This window comes from Thalassophryne amazonica, chromosome 2, assembly GCF_902500255.1.
Source record: "Thalassophryne amazonica chromosome 2, fThaAma1.1, whole genome shotgun sequence".
In the NCBI taxonomy this organism is placed as follows: Eukaryota; Metazoa; Chordata; class Actinopteri; order Batrachoidiformes; family Batrachoididae; genus Thalassophryne; species Thalassophryne amazonica.
The window spans coordinates 35,856,068-35,870,680 of NC_047104.1; the positions used below are offsets into that span (position 1 = coordinate 35,856,068).

Consider the following 14,613-nt stretch of genomic DNA (forward strand, 5'->3'; position numbering starts at 1 on the left):
CAGAAAGTCTGTTACACATGTCCCCCCCCAAAAAAAATGAAACGTCCCCGTTTCTGGTACCACAGTAAACAAAACACAAATAAAAACTGCATAACAGAGTCCTGAATACCCGGATCGACACAGCATCCACCAAACAACAGTAAAACCATAACAAAACACACTCAAAACCTAACAAAGTCTTTGAGGTGCAACAGAGGTCGCACCACTCTTCCCCACAAGATTGAGCGGGCACCGATCCCCTGAAATCCCCCCACAGTTCATAGTCTTCTCCCGCAGCCTGAGGCTGACCCTTCACATCCGGGGCCTGGGAGGTTGGCCAAACCCCATAGGAGCTGAAGAGGGACTGCAGGAAAGAGGAGCAGCAGGAGGCATGAGTGTCAGTAACAGCAGAGTGTATGGCTTGAGTCTGTCATGATGAACAACATGGGCTCGTTCCATAGAGTCCAGAGGGTTAACAATACAGTGTATCAGGGCTAGCTTCCCCACCTGAAGCCAAAACCTGAGCAACCCAATAGGGGCCTTTCCAATGTGGTGCCAACTTAGTGTGGTTTTCAGTGGGATTATTCAGCCACACTAGTGTACCCACACCATAGACATGGTGACAGCAACTGTCGTCATAGCACTTTCTGTCGATCATGAGATTCTGCCAAATTGAGCTGAGCCATGCTGAATGCTGACTCCAACCGCTCTGCCATAGACGACACATACTCCACCTGCGTCCTCGCGCCCCAGTGGTCTCGAATACCCACTGGCAGATGCACGTCAGCTGGAACCCGTGCCTCACGCCCATGCATGAGGAAGTAGGGGGTGAACTGGGTACTGGAATGCTTAAGAGGTGTTGTAGGCAAAAGCAACTTGCTTCACATACGAGTCCCATTCACCCCCATGTGACAGCAACATTTTAGCCAGCTGATCAATCAGAGTCCTGTTATGATGCTCCACCATGCCATCAGACTTGGGGTGATATATGTGGTGGTGCGTGAATCCCTTCTGCCTCAAACTGGTGGCCCTGGTCACTGTGAAACACTTCAGGGACCCCATGCACCAACACATAATCCTCGAACAGGCAGTGAGCCACTGTCTGCACAGTCTGGTTTGGCAGAGAATATAGATTAACAAATTTGGAGAAGTAGTCTTCCACCACTAGAATGTATCTGTTTCCCGTGGAGGTCAAAGGCAACTCCAAAATGTCTGCCGCCACCCTGTGTAGTGGGTGGGCAGCCTGAGACTCCCCATAGGTGCTCTCGGTCTGGGAACAGGGCACCGGCGGGTTTGGCAGGCCTCACACTGCTCACACCAGTGTTTAATGTCTCTCAACATAAAGGGTCTATAGGAAGACCATCTGGCCATCTCCCACACTCGCTCCGCCGAGAAGTGTGCCGTGGTAGTCTCACCATGCAACTGCTGCAGGAGCTTAGGCACCATGGATCAGAGGACCACCACCTGAATTTGATCCTCCTCAGACGCTGTCAGCCACACAGTTTGACACAACAGTCCACCTACCATCGACAGGTGGCTGAAATCTGTCCCAAGTTTCCTCAGATTGGCAGAGGACCTCCTGAGCAGCCTTCCAGGCAATCTCGCTGTGTTCCGTTCCAACAACCCCACCATTATGCTAATATCTGGGTCGTCATGCTGCCGGGTCCGCAGCTCAGAGTCACTCACCGAGATGGAGTAGGCAAGTTCCGGACCCGAATGGGATACCCCGGAAGGTAAGGAGCAGCCTAGCTCCCCCACGGAGGCGAAAGTGAGCTCCTCAGCCAACCTGTCTGGGTCCCCTCGAGGGGGAGAAGCCATTCAGCGTGACAGTGCATCTGCATTATTGTGCTGGGCCGCAGCCTTGTAAATCATGACCCAGTCAAACTGATCCAGTTCCAAAATCTACCTACTGACCAGGTAATTCAGTGGAGCCACATGTTTTGAGAAGTCCTTCACAAACCTCCTTTAATATGAACACAGGCCCACAAATGCCCTCACCTCCGCCGAGGTACACAGAGCCAGGCCCTCACCTTGTCCGTATTATAGGGGTGTGATCGGAAACCCTGCTGAGAGACCATGTGGCCCAGGAAAACCACATGAGCCCTTGCAAAGTGGCATTTGTTTGGGTTCAACTTCAGCCCAGCCTGCTGTATCCTGGACAGAACCTCCTTGATGTGGAGTAGATGAGCTCCAAAGGAGCAGCTGTAAATCAATATACCATCCAGGTATACCATGCAAATGTGCCAGGGCAAGCCCCTCAGAACAAGTTCCATCATCTGCTGAAAGGTGGCCAGAGAGTTTGACAGGCCCATCGGCATGGCTCGCAACTGGTAGAACCACTGTCAGTCATAAAGGCTGCCTTCTCACGGTCCTCCTCAGTGTCTTGAAATTGAACAATTTGCTAATTATTTTTGCTGAGCCTCGCAACGGGGCACTACTTTTGTAGTGCAATTATGAACAATTTTAAGATTTCATAATTATTTGGAATAGATTAAACAGGGGCACCACCAATGTTTAAAGCCATTGGAACTTTTAGTTTAAACATTATTAATTAATCAGTCTCAAATTAATCAATCAGTCTCAAATCTTAAAGTGAATTCTATGATACGATTGACCAAGAGTTCCCTCTGAACACAAAATGAATCACAGCAGAAATATTTACAGTTTATTTACAAATATACAAGGAATGAACAGTTTACTGGAATTTTGAGTGGACAGTGATTAAATAAGTTCATTTATGGACACAATTTGCTTACTCATTAGACGCTGAAAGGAAGCAGTGAGATGAAGCTTTAAAGACTTAATAAATCAGATTTGAATTTAGTGATGAATTTTTAAGCCAATTATTAAGAAAATTATTAAACAAATATATGAATATGTTTAAAAAGCCACTTTGCATCCATTGACAACAAAACCTTTTTCTGGAACCTTTAACTGGGTCACTTAGCTGATCCTTTGAAGAGGTGGTTCGATCTGATCGCCGTCGGTCATTGATGGGCCGGGTTTGGCCAGAGCTTGCTTGGGTCTGGGGTTGACCTCTGGTTTCCCCAGTGACTCCAGGAGCAGTTTCTGCTTCAGTTAGTGGGGCGACAGGCTGGCTGTTTGCTGCGGCCAGCAGGTTTGCTGCAGTTTGCTTGACCCAAGAGGTGGAAGTGTTTGTTGATGGTTTCTGGTAGCTTTAAAAGGTTTATTGGAGCCAGATATGTCTGACACTGTAATCAGCAGCACCGGGACACCACAGGACATGTTGCTGGCCCCTCTTCTCTTCATGCTGTACACCTCGGACTTCTGCTACAAGTCTGAGCTGTGTCACATCCAGAAGTTCACAGATGACACAGTCATTGTTGGATGCATCAGGAACAACAGACAGGAGGAGTACAGGAGCGTAGTGAGGGACTTTGCTGTCTGGTGCCACACAAACCATCTACAGCTCAACACCTCAAAGACAAAAGAGCTGGTCATTGACTTTGAGGTGTCCAGACCAAGAACGTGACCAGTTCTGATCAAGTAAGTTGAAGTTGAGGCTGTGGAGTCCTACAAGTACCTCGGGCTGTGGCTGGACAGTAAACTGGACTGGACAACTCACACCAACCACCTGTACAGGAAGTGACAGCGCAGGCTGTACTTTCTGAGGAGTCTGTGGTTGTTTAACATCTGCAGAAAACTCCTGTAGATGTTTTACCAGTCTGTGGTAGCCAGCATCCTCTTTTACACCGTGGTGTGCTGGGGGGGGCAGCACATCCAAGAAGGACACATCCAGGCTGGATAAACTGATCTGTGGTTGGCATGAAGCTGGACTTTCTGGTGATGGTGGCAGAGAACACTGAACAAACTGCTGGTCATTATGGACAATGCCATTCACCCCCTACACACTGTCATCAGCAACCAGAGGAGCCTGTTCAGCCAGAGACTGCCCCTACTCAACTGCAGTACCAGCAGGCTCAAAAAATCCTTTGTCCTTCAGGCCATCAGACTACACAACTCCTCACTCGGAGGACGAGGAGTAACAGGAAGACAGAGGATGGAAAGGAGAGGAGCAGTTGTAGCCAGTAAGCCAGTAGTAGTGGAATTTATATTTACTTTATGCAAATTGTTTATTACTTTTATTTTTGATACTCTGTGTGCTACTTTCCAGTGCTTCTAGAACCTCAATATCCTTGAGTCTTCCCAAGGGATTAATAAAGTTCTATCTAATCTAATTATCCACTGCTGTGAAACATTTGCCACTATATCACCCAAACTCACCAAATTTGGCATATGTGTACGTATTCCCAGTAGGAGGAACAGTTGCTTTAGAAACAATGATCTAGTTTGCATATTAATTAGGATGCAGAGTCAGTGAGTGCGAAATTGAATCCATTACAAAATATCTTATGAAATTCCTTTTTGCTAGAAACCCCAGATAGTTCTTAAAATTCAAGTTCATTCTACACTTACCATTGTCAGCAAAATAACCTGAGGGGCAGGTATTGATGCAGCTCGAGTTGAGCATGTTGAAGTAAAGTCCTCTGCGGCAGGAAAGGCATTTGTTAGCTGTTTGGTCAGTGCACGTCTCGCAGCCTTTGTAACAGCGTCTACAACGATGGACCATTATGTCTTCATAGTATCCCAGTGGACAATGGCTCACACAGGTTCTACAAACATGTAGAAGCACACAGAGGCTGAGCATGTAAAATTCTGTTGGACAGAAAGTGTAAATCTTCTGCAAATCCTAAAATTCATGAACGAATTTTAAAGTTCCAAGGTGTCTGTCCTTCAAAATGACCCTTGTCCCAATCCTGTTACACTCAGGTTTGGCTTTGAATTAATCTAACAAAGTTTCCTCCGAATGTTACAGTCCAGCAGTCCATCGCTGCTATTGTATTTTTAATGGATGCCCTGGAAGAGCTAGTTGTGACCCATAGGTCACAACCAGATTACCTTTGATAACGATTATTTACGAATGCGGAATGAATGACTCAAGTAAATATTTGAAAAATAAGGCAAACATTAGTGGGTCACACACCTTTTTCTTGTCATGCGTCTATTCTGTGGAATAGCATGTTCAATAAAAAGTGGTGGGCACAGTTCTGCTAATCCACTAACTATCGAAGCTGACATTTTTATCAGCGGATTAGCTTTCCAGATACGTAACTTTGAAAACCATCAGCAGACCAAATTGCTTCCAATAAATTTAGTTTAGATAACTTTTAGACCACTAACATTTTTGCGGGTATAGTGAATAACGCTTAACAGTTAAAAACATTTGCAAAGTCTGAAATCAAAGATTTTAGTGCCTGTTACATGTTTTGTAGCAGACAGACAGCCATGAATGATAGAGCTCTATCCTCTGCAGGCGGAGTAGAGCTGATTACCAAAGAAAAAGAAAGAGGGAGGGAAGGAAAAAAAAAAAGGTAATTTCTCTTCACACCATGCAGACCTGCTGGTCGTTTCACTGGAGCCTTGCACAGGCAGACAGTTTTGACTTATGGTTATAATTTTAAACAAACTAATTGTGGACACATTATTGAAATTAACATCACATCTGTCATTTTACGAAGTGAAAATATCAGTTATATGTTTTAGTTTTAAAGTAATGCACTAATTCTAAAGGTTTTGGCACTTAGACACACATGCCGCATTGCATTATGGGTACATTAGTTTCCTGACCTCGGTATAACACAGTTACTGAAACGTGTTAGAGGGTTTTACAAATAAATCTGTATTTGTAAATATGTCCTTTTTTTCATTTGTAAAAAAAAAAGGCAATTTGAAAACTGAAAATTCCGTTTGTTAAGTCCTTCATCACTTTTAGCGAATGTGTGGCTGCTCACAATGCCATGAACACTGCCATCTACTGGCACTGCGCCCATCTGGCTGATAACATGGGTTATCACATTATCAAATCAAATCAAATCAATTTTATTTATATAGCGCCAAATCACAACAACAGTTGCCCCAAGGCGCTTTATATTGCAAGGCAAAAGCCATACAATAATTACAGAAAAACCCCAACGGTCAAAACGACCCCCTATGAGCAAGCACTTGGCGACAGTGGGAAGGAAAAACTCCCTTTTAAGAGGAAGAAACCTCCAGCAGAACCAGGCTCAGGGAGGGGCAGTCTTCTGCTGGGACTGGTTGGGGCTGAGGGGAGAGAATCAGGAAAAAGACATGCTGTGGAAGACAGCAGAGATCAATCACTAATGATTAAATGCAGAGTGGTGCATACAGAGCAAAAAGAGAAAGAAACACTCTGCATTATGGGAACCCCCCAGCAGTCTAAGTCTATGCTGCAGCTAGAGTACTGACGGGGACTAGAATGCTCTCTCCTTCTAGTCCCCGTCAGTACTCTAGCTGCAGCATTTTGAATTAACTGAAGGCTTTTCAGGGAACTTTTAGGACAACCTGATAATAATGAATTACAATAGTCCAGCCTAGAGGAAATAAATGCATGAATTAGTTTTTCAGCATCACTCTGAGACAAGACCTTTCTAATTTTAGAGATACTGCACAAATGTAAAAAAGCAGTCCTACATATTTGCTTAATATGCGCATTGAATGACATATCCTGATCAAAAATGACTCCAAGATTTCTCACAGTATTACTAGAGGTCAGGGTAATGCCATCCAGAGTAAGGATCTGGTTAGACACCATGTTTCTAAGATTTGTGGGGCCAAGTACAATAACTTCAGTTTTATCTGAATAAATCTGTTTAATCTGTATTATCATGATAACATGATAATACAGATGAATCTTATGACACATGAGGTGGACTGACAATGTATGTATGATTATATGCTCATTCTGGACATTATACCACGATTACAGGCACTGGGTCAGGGAGTCAGTGGGTCTCAGAGCCAACTGACTGGGCTGTTACTGCAACGTGAGCATCACATGCCATGTTTGACTGTGACATAAAACAGGTTTAAAAGACAAGAAAATAAAAGACAGCAGGTTGAATGTGCACCCCCACTGAGGAAGAGGAGACTGTGGGTGAAAAAAACACCACAAGCTGATGTACACACACACACACACACACACACACACACACACACACACACACACACACACACACACACACACACACACACACACACACACCCCCCGCACGTGCAGTGTGAATGTGTGATCACACACTTACACACCCCGCACGTGCAGTATGAATGTGTGATCACACACTTAAGGGGAAAACTTCAGTTCTGACATAACTGGCCGGCGTGGCTGTTTCATTTTATTTCTTTTATTTATAATTTTTGCGGAGAAGCGTTGCGTAAAAGCAGCACCACTTATTGGATTTGAGAGGGCAAAGAGCACTCTGTTTGGTTGCTTTGCAGTGGTTGGTAGTGGTGATGCTTGCAAAGTTGTTTATTTTTTCCCTTAAAACTGACAACTTTATAGCTATAAATGACTGTTCTTCACCCTTCTCTGTTGGCCAGTCAGGTATCTGTGCCAAATGTCACCAGCAGTTTTACAAGCTCCAGGTTCTCATCAGAGATGGACTGGTGGAGCGCCGTCTGTCCTTCTGGGCCAAAGGAGCTGACGTTGAATTTGCAGTTTGTCATATTCTGCAGCAAAGAGTGCACCTCCTTGGTGTTGCCTTTCTTTACCGCTTCTTGGAAAACCCTCTGTGGCACGGAACATGTCGACACGTCCCCCTGGCTCATGATTGCAGCTCGGCTGGAAGGTGTTGGACAAAGTGATCCTGACTGCACCGTAAAGCTGATAATAATCATCTTCCTCTGTCCAACTTCTCTGATCAATGCCACAGGTGTGATAAGAGTAGTCTTTAATATCTTTAATATGATACAAGGGTGACACCCAGCAGTATGACACAGCAGATGTTCAAAAGACCAGACCATAGCGCCCTGCCATGACCCCCCCCCCCCCCCCCCCATGCTTGCTTTCCACCCAGACCTCGGGTGCCGTTGTGGGGTTTCATGCTGTGTTGTTTTTATTCCTTGTCTTTTTTATTTTATTCTGTTTCTTTTTTTCGTGGGGGACAGTTTATATCCCCATTCACCTGCACTCTGGGTAGTCGACCTGGATTTGGGAGCTGTTGCACTCCCAATTGCACCAATCATTTGAGCTGGCTTTGAACCACATTCTGGGTATTCGTCCACGGCTGTATGAATGTCTGCCCGTATGAATGCAGCTCAAATTCTGCTTGTTTTTCTAATATGTGTCATTCATACAGCATTTGTGCTCTAGTTTGACGGGGCCCTTAAGGTGTGCAACAGTGTATATTTTGTAGGAGCGTAACGATACACAAAAATCACAGTTTGGTACATACATCGGTTCTGAGGTCACGGTTCGGTTTATTTTCGGTACAGTATGGGCAGTGGTGGGCACACTTCGGATAATCGATAATTATCAAAGACAAAATTTTCATTATCAGATTATCTTTTCAGATAACTTTGAAAACCATTATCGGGCTAATTATCTTCCGATAAATTTTTGTCTGATAATTTTTAGACTGTTAATGTGGTAAACAAAGGTGAACAGATGTGTAGTTCTACCCTCTACAAACAGAGGAGAGCTGCTTCTAGAAGAAACTGCTCTATCCTCTGCAGGCAAAAGAGAAAACATTTCTTGTAACCCCATACTGATATGCAGCCAATATCACCCAAGTCATCCAGAGGCATACATTTTTAACTTATGGTTCAAATTTTAACCAAACTTATTTCGGACAAGTTATTTAAATTAACGTCACTTCTGAAGTTTTATAAAGTGAAAATATCAGATATATGTTTTAGTTTTAATGCGCTAATTTTTAAGGTTTTAGTGTGGGCATGCTTTGTCCAGGTGCATTATGGGTGATAGGGTAATCTCAGTACGGTAATCTCAGTATGTTCATGACAGGAGACATGCATTTCAGACACTCTGGTCAGGACAACAGCATTAAACTCTAGTGCCTAAAACTCTCGTGAATATATTCCCTGGGTTTACAGACGTTGTTTTTGTGTTTGCTTTTATTAAATTCCACGCATCTTAAACATAGCAAGTAGCAACACAGATTATCTGGAATTTTGTTTTGGCAAGTTTTCAAGGTCTCTACTGCCATCTACTGGCCAGTAGTGTTCATGGCAGTGCTCACACTGAGGCTGGGCAGACACTGTACCAGAGAACAGCACGGTGTAAAAGTTCAAAGCGCCCGATTTATGTTCTCACACACGTACGTTCAAAAACCAAACGTCGGACTCGTGTTTCCAGAAGCAAAACATAAACAGAGCTTTTTTTTCAAACTTAATTTACAAAAACTCTCGATGGGAGACATCAAAGTAAAAAAAAAAACAAACAAAAAACATTACAAGACAGGTCTGCGGTGTTTGCACAGGCACAAGAATATTAAACAGGTTTGATTTTCATCTGACTATATGATCGGCGATCAGGAGGTGGTTGTGAGATGTTAAACACAGCTCGTTACTCCATGTATACTAAACGATGTATACTAAAACTCGGTGCGATCCAAAAAATTCTCACACAAATGAAAAATCAGCTGAAAAAGGGCAGAAACGCGCACTGGCACCAGTAGTTGGCAGTGTTCTATTTATTTTGACACCGGTTGTATCAGTTATCTAATTACAATTTGGCTTTTTTTTTTTTGAAAATGCCTTTTTTTCAAATAAAAAATGGCATATTTTAGAAAAGCACATTTATCTGTAAACACCAATATACGACACACCTCACATTAACGTGTTGGTTTACATAGAATTAATCAACCAATCAGTGTAGTGGAGGCACATTTTACCCAGAATGCCATCTGTCTGTGTTTGTTTCAAAACTTCAGAATAAGTGCATTATTCAACATTAAAAGATATATGTTATATCTTAACTTTGCACAAATGACAAAATTAACATTAATGGAGTTATTCTATCAGTATTCATTTTATTTATACACCAAACCATAACTCAGCACTGCTTCATTTTCCAAGACGTTGGCCTGATGGCAGCACTGTAATTGAGTAGAGTTGAGCTTTCTGGCTCCTCTGTTACGTCTGTGCTGGAAGCCATGTAGTAAACTAGAGCTTCCAGCAGGGGGCAGGATGCTGAAAGACAAAAGTGCTGATTCATTGTTTGGGTCTGTTGTCACTTTTGATGCTTCCAAAAGTGGTCGCGGTGTTAAAACTCAAAATCAACTCGTTAGTAGTTGCAACTATACCGGAGACAATACTGAAATTTATCGGTTATCTGTAACTTCCGATACATTTTCGGGTGGTTTATCGTTTTATCTTTATCGAAGATAACTTTTCAGTTATCTGATTATCTGTTATCGAAGTTAATTTTTTGGTTATCTGTGCCGACCACTGAGTATGGGAACAAAATGCAAAACCTAAATTTGCTTGTTGTTTAAACCAGCAATTTATTGTAACATTATACAAACAGGAAAATAAAATAATTGCAAAGTGCTGCCTGGTAATAAGTAAAAAAAATTTAAACATTTTCTCAAATAAATGACAAATGTATGAAATATTATGTAAAAAATACATTCCTAGTAAACAGCTTTTAACAAAACCTTTCCACAAGTAAAGAGCTGCACAACAGTTCCAGCATGAAGCCCTGTTCAATTTTATTCAACCTTTATATGTTTTGCCAGAAAAAAAATAACTTGTCCAAAACTGTCACACTGTATAAGGGATTTTTTAAGAGAATTAATGTTAAAGAATCCCTTTACTTTTGTACAATTTACAATTTCTCTTTCTATTAACTGTTCATTTAATGTTTGTTAATATATCTTTTTAAATAAAGTTTTGAAAGCAAAAACATTGTGGGAGAGGCAAAAAAGTGAGTAATACCACCTTAAAATATTTAGAACCACAAATAAACTTGATTCTTGGTTTGTTTATTTATTTTGCCATTAAAATTGGCCATCACTTATTAAAATAAAATAACTTCTCAAGGACAGGGCTTCTCAAAGTCTGGGGACTATTTAATCACAGTGCAGCAAACGAGGTGAGTAGGAGTGAGTCCGAGTGAGGAGGACTGTAGATATTCCTCTGCTCAGTGCTTTATGGACAGGCTGCATCGGAGGAGGGGGAGACCCGCTGCCACTCGGTGACAACAGAGACTTTCAGTTTCCGTCGCCAAACATCAGAAAAGATTTGTCGCTAGTCACTTTTGAGAAAATAACTCGTCAAGAAGGTTTAGAAAGTCGCCAGATTTAGCGAGAAAGTTGCTAAGTTGGCAACACTGAATGTAAACACACGCAACGCGCACTCACCCGTGCCCAGCCCTGTACCGAACTGGACGTCCCGTACCAAAATGGTTTAATACAAATACATGTATCGTTACACCCTTAATATTTTGGCATTTTCCATTTCAAAATTTTCCAGACATTCCCTACTGGGAACAGGTCAGGTCTGCAGGAAGGCCTGTCCAGTACCCACACCCTCTTCTTCCACAGCTATGCCTTTGTAATGTTTGTCAAATGTAGTTTTGCATGTCTCTGGAAAAGATGCTGTCTTCAAGGCAGCATACGTAGCTCTAAAATCTCTGAATCTGGGCACGTAACTCGTAGTTTATTAATCATGTTTCAGTGCCTATTAATGCTTTGCCTATAAATCCAGAAAATCCAAATTAATGTTTTTCTCTAAATCACCTTTCTCCCTGAAGAACATACCATCAATCAAAACTGCCTGGGGCAATGTTCTTGAGCTATTCAGCAGTTATCAGAAGTCAGAAGTATTTGGGATTGACTATTGACACGAAGCTCTCTTTTAATTTCAACACTTGATCTCCAAATTAAGGGTAAAGCTAGGCTTCCTTTACAGAAACAAGTCATGCTTCTCCTTAAGTGCTCAGAAGCTCCTGATAACTGCTACCTTCCTGCCCCTAATGGACTATGGCGATGTCGTGTATAGATGTGCTTCATCCAGTTGTCTTCAGTCCCTGACGCCACTGCACCATTGCACCCTGAGATTCAACACAGGTTAAATATAGGTTATTATTCTTATAAATATTACTATACAATTTTACTGCACAAACATATGGAGTTTAAAAGTAAAAATTTGTCTTTTACTTAACCCCTTTTGTCCTGGAAAAAAACAAATGTGCAGTGACTTATGGGATGGTTTGAGCTGTGAAAAATCCACTGGGTATCTATATTATATAGACAACTGACCTCTGTGTGCATGTGTGCATTTATGGGTATGTGTGTGTGTATGGCTTCGATCACAGAGAAACTCTGGAGAGTTGACATTTGCTGTTTGGTATGCTTATGTATTTTGAGTCAAGGATGAATGCTGCCAGAAAGTTAATAGGAATAATATTTTTGGAGAAATTGGTGATATTAGCTAACAAGAGTCAACAATGGACGTTGTGTTAAATGTTATTGTGGTTCATATTAGTTTAACATGGTCTTGCAATGCGCCAACATGAGCAGCATGTTCACCATTCTTGGCGAAAGGCACCTTTGTTGCCTTGGCCACGTCAGGAGAATGGATCCGGGCCACATTCCTAAAGATCTACTGTACAGTGAGCTGGCAGAGGGCACCCATTTGGCTGGCTGACCACGCATGACCTTCAAGGATGTCTGCAAGAAGGACATGAAAATGTGCAGCATCAAAGTCAACACGTGGGAGCAGTGTGCCGAGGACCATGCAGCCTGGTGCCTTACTGTCAGAACAGGTGCACAGAGGGCTGAGCAGGAGTATAACCAAGGCCTTCCTGAACAATGAGCTAGGAGGAAGTAGTGACAGCGGCGGCCTCAGCAGACATCACAGTACACATGCAACAAATGCAGCAGAGATTGCCACTCATGCATTGGACTAATAAGTCATTTCGCGCAGGTGCAGATAGTAACAAAAAACAAACATTTCCTGTATATTTGTATTGTCAACTGTGTTGGTAGCATGGCTCAAGCAGGGGGTCACCCCTTTGTGTCTGGTCTGTTTGAGGTTTCTTCCTCAAATCATATCAAATCACCTTTGTGCTTGCTTTAGGGGTTGGTAAGGTTAGACTTGAGGTAGCTTTGTTGTGATTTTGCACTATATAAATGACATAAATTGAAATTGAATTGAAAAGTAAAAAAGTAATTGAATTGAAAAGTAAAAAACAACAACAAACAAACAAACAAAAAAGCAAAAAAAAAAAACTGGAAGCTACACCATCGTCTCCCGCAGACAGACGGATGCCAGGAGGATTGTGGATCATGTTAGTTTAACAGTGTTGTTAGTGTCACAGACTTTCTTATTATTTGTTATGTTTATTTATGGTTTGCTCCTTCTCTGCCCCTGAGCAAGGCAGCGTCTCTACATCTGGAGTTGGTCCCCCGGGTGCCACTGGTGCCCGGGTGCCCACTGCTCCAAGTAGTTGGATAGTGTCTAACTGTAATTATGATGGGTTAAATGTAGAGGACAAAATTCATTGTATGTGCCATGACAATAAAGGATCTATTCTATTCTATTCTATTCCATTCTATTCTATTTATCATGCTCTGATGTTAATTATATATGCTATTTATATTTGCTGGTGATGGGAGCCAGAGCTTCCATGGCTAGGTGAGGCAGTTGGAGGTTGCTGTCAGCACGATGTGAGGCGGCAAAGACTGCAGTGATGAATTGGTGCAAATTCTTCCTACTTGCCTCAGCAAGTCCGCCTTTCTGCTGTGGGAAAGCATTTCCGATGTAGTGAATAGGGATTATACTGATGTTAAGGACAGGTAAGGTTGGTAAGGTTAGACCTTACTTGTGTGAAACGCCTTGAGGCAACTTTGTTGTGATTTGGTGCTATATAAATGAAAATAAATTGAAAAAAAAATTGAAATTGAAATGTGGAGCAGTGTTTGGACAGAGATAACTCATGGCTGACTTCAGAGTCAGCTTGTCTGCTTGTGTGCACACTTTGGGAGAGAGCCTAGAGGTGTATACAGCTGACATGAGCCATCTGGTGGCAGAGGCATTTCTGGACAACAGAGACAATGTTCCGTGAAAGAAGTTTCAACGCTTCCTGGCCGGTCTGGACCCGGCGTTGAAAGCTAAGCACCTGGAGCAGGGTGCAACAGACATTGAGGAGGCCCTGACTATAGCTGATTGTTGTGAAAATGCCAGCGATGCCCCACAGAGGGACAGTGTGAGTACATTCATGGGCGTTTACCTGGATCAGAGTACAGCTGTCCAGTCTGTATCAGCTACTGATACCCTACAGAGGGCCATGGACAAATTAAATGAGAACATGCATGCATTGAGAGTGAAAATGATGGAGATGTATGGTGAGAATCATTATACATTGAGAGCCAAAGACTCTGACAGGAGGGAGTGTGGCCTTCACTCTCCCTCTGGGAGCTGCTGTGGCTATGCCTGCAGGGGAGTCTGGTGTCAGTCGAGGGGGTCCTACAACAGATACTTGGGACATTGTCCTGACCGCCTGCCTCACGACTATCCTTGCAACTATCACTTCTCTAAGAGCGTCAAGTCATTTGGCAGCAGGAGCACCAGTTCTGGGTGGAGGTCCCATCATGAGGAGGAGCCAAGGAGGCATGGTGTGCATTTTGTTTCCACAGCAACCAACTACCAATGGCGGTCACCAGGGAAATGGGCAGTAGCTGGTGTTGAGGCCCGAATGCCATCCTCTCTGAATGAGGGCCCCTTGCGACATGATGTGACCGTTAACACGACTGAGGACACCACTATTATGGACTACAATGACATCTTATA

The 14,613-nt window shown here is 42.9% G+C and overlaps 1 protein-coding gene across 1 annotated transcript in view; it reads right to left on the minus strand.

The window, feature by feature from the left end:
- pcsk6 (proprotein convertase subtilisin/kexin type 6) overlaps positions 1 to 14,613 on the minus strand; it is a 281,648-nt gene that overhangs the window by 57,541 nt on the left and 209,494 nt on the right. Inside the window, 1 exon segment of the mRNA XM_034162733.1 lies at positions 4,417 to 4,613. Coding sequence (XP_034018624.1) covers positions 4,417 to 4,613 — 197 coding nt within the window.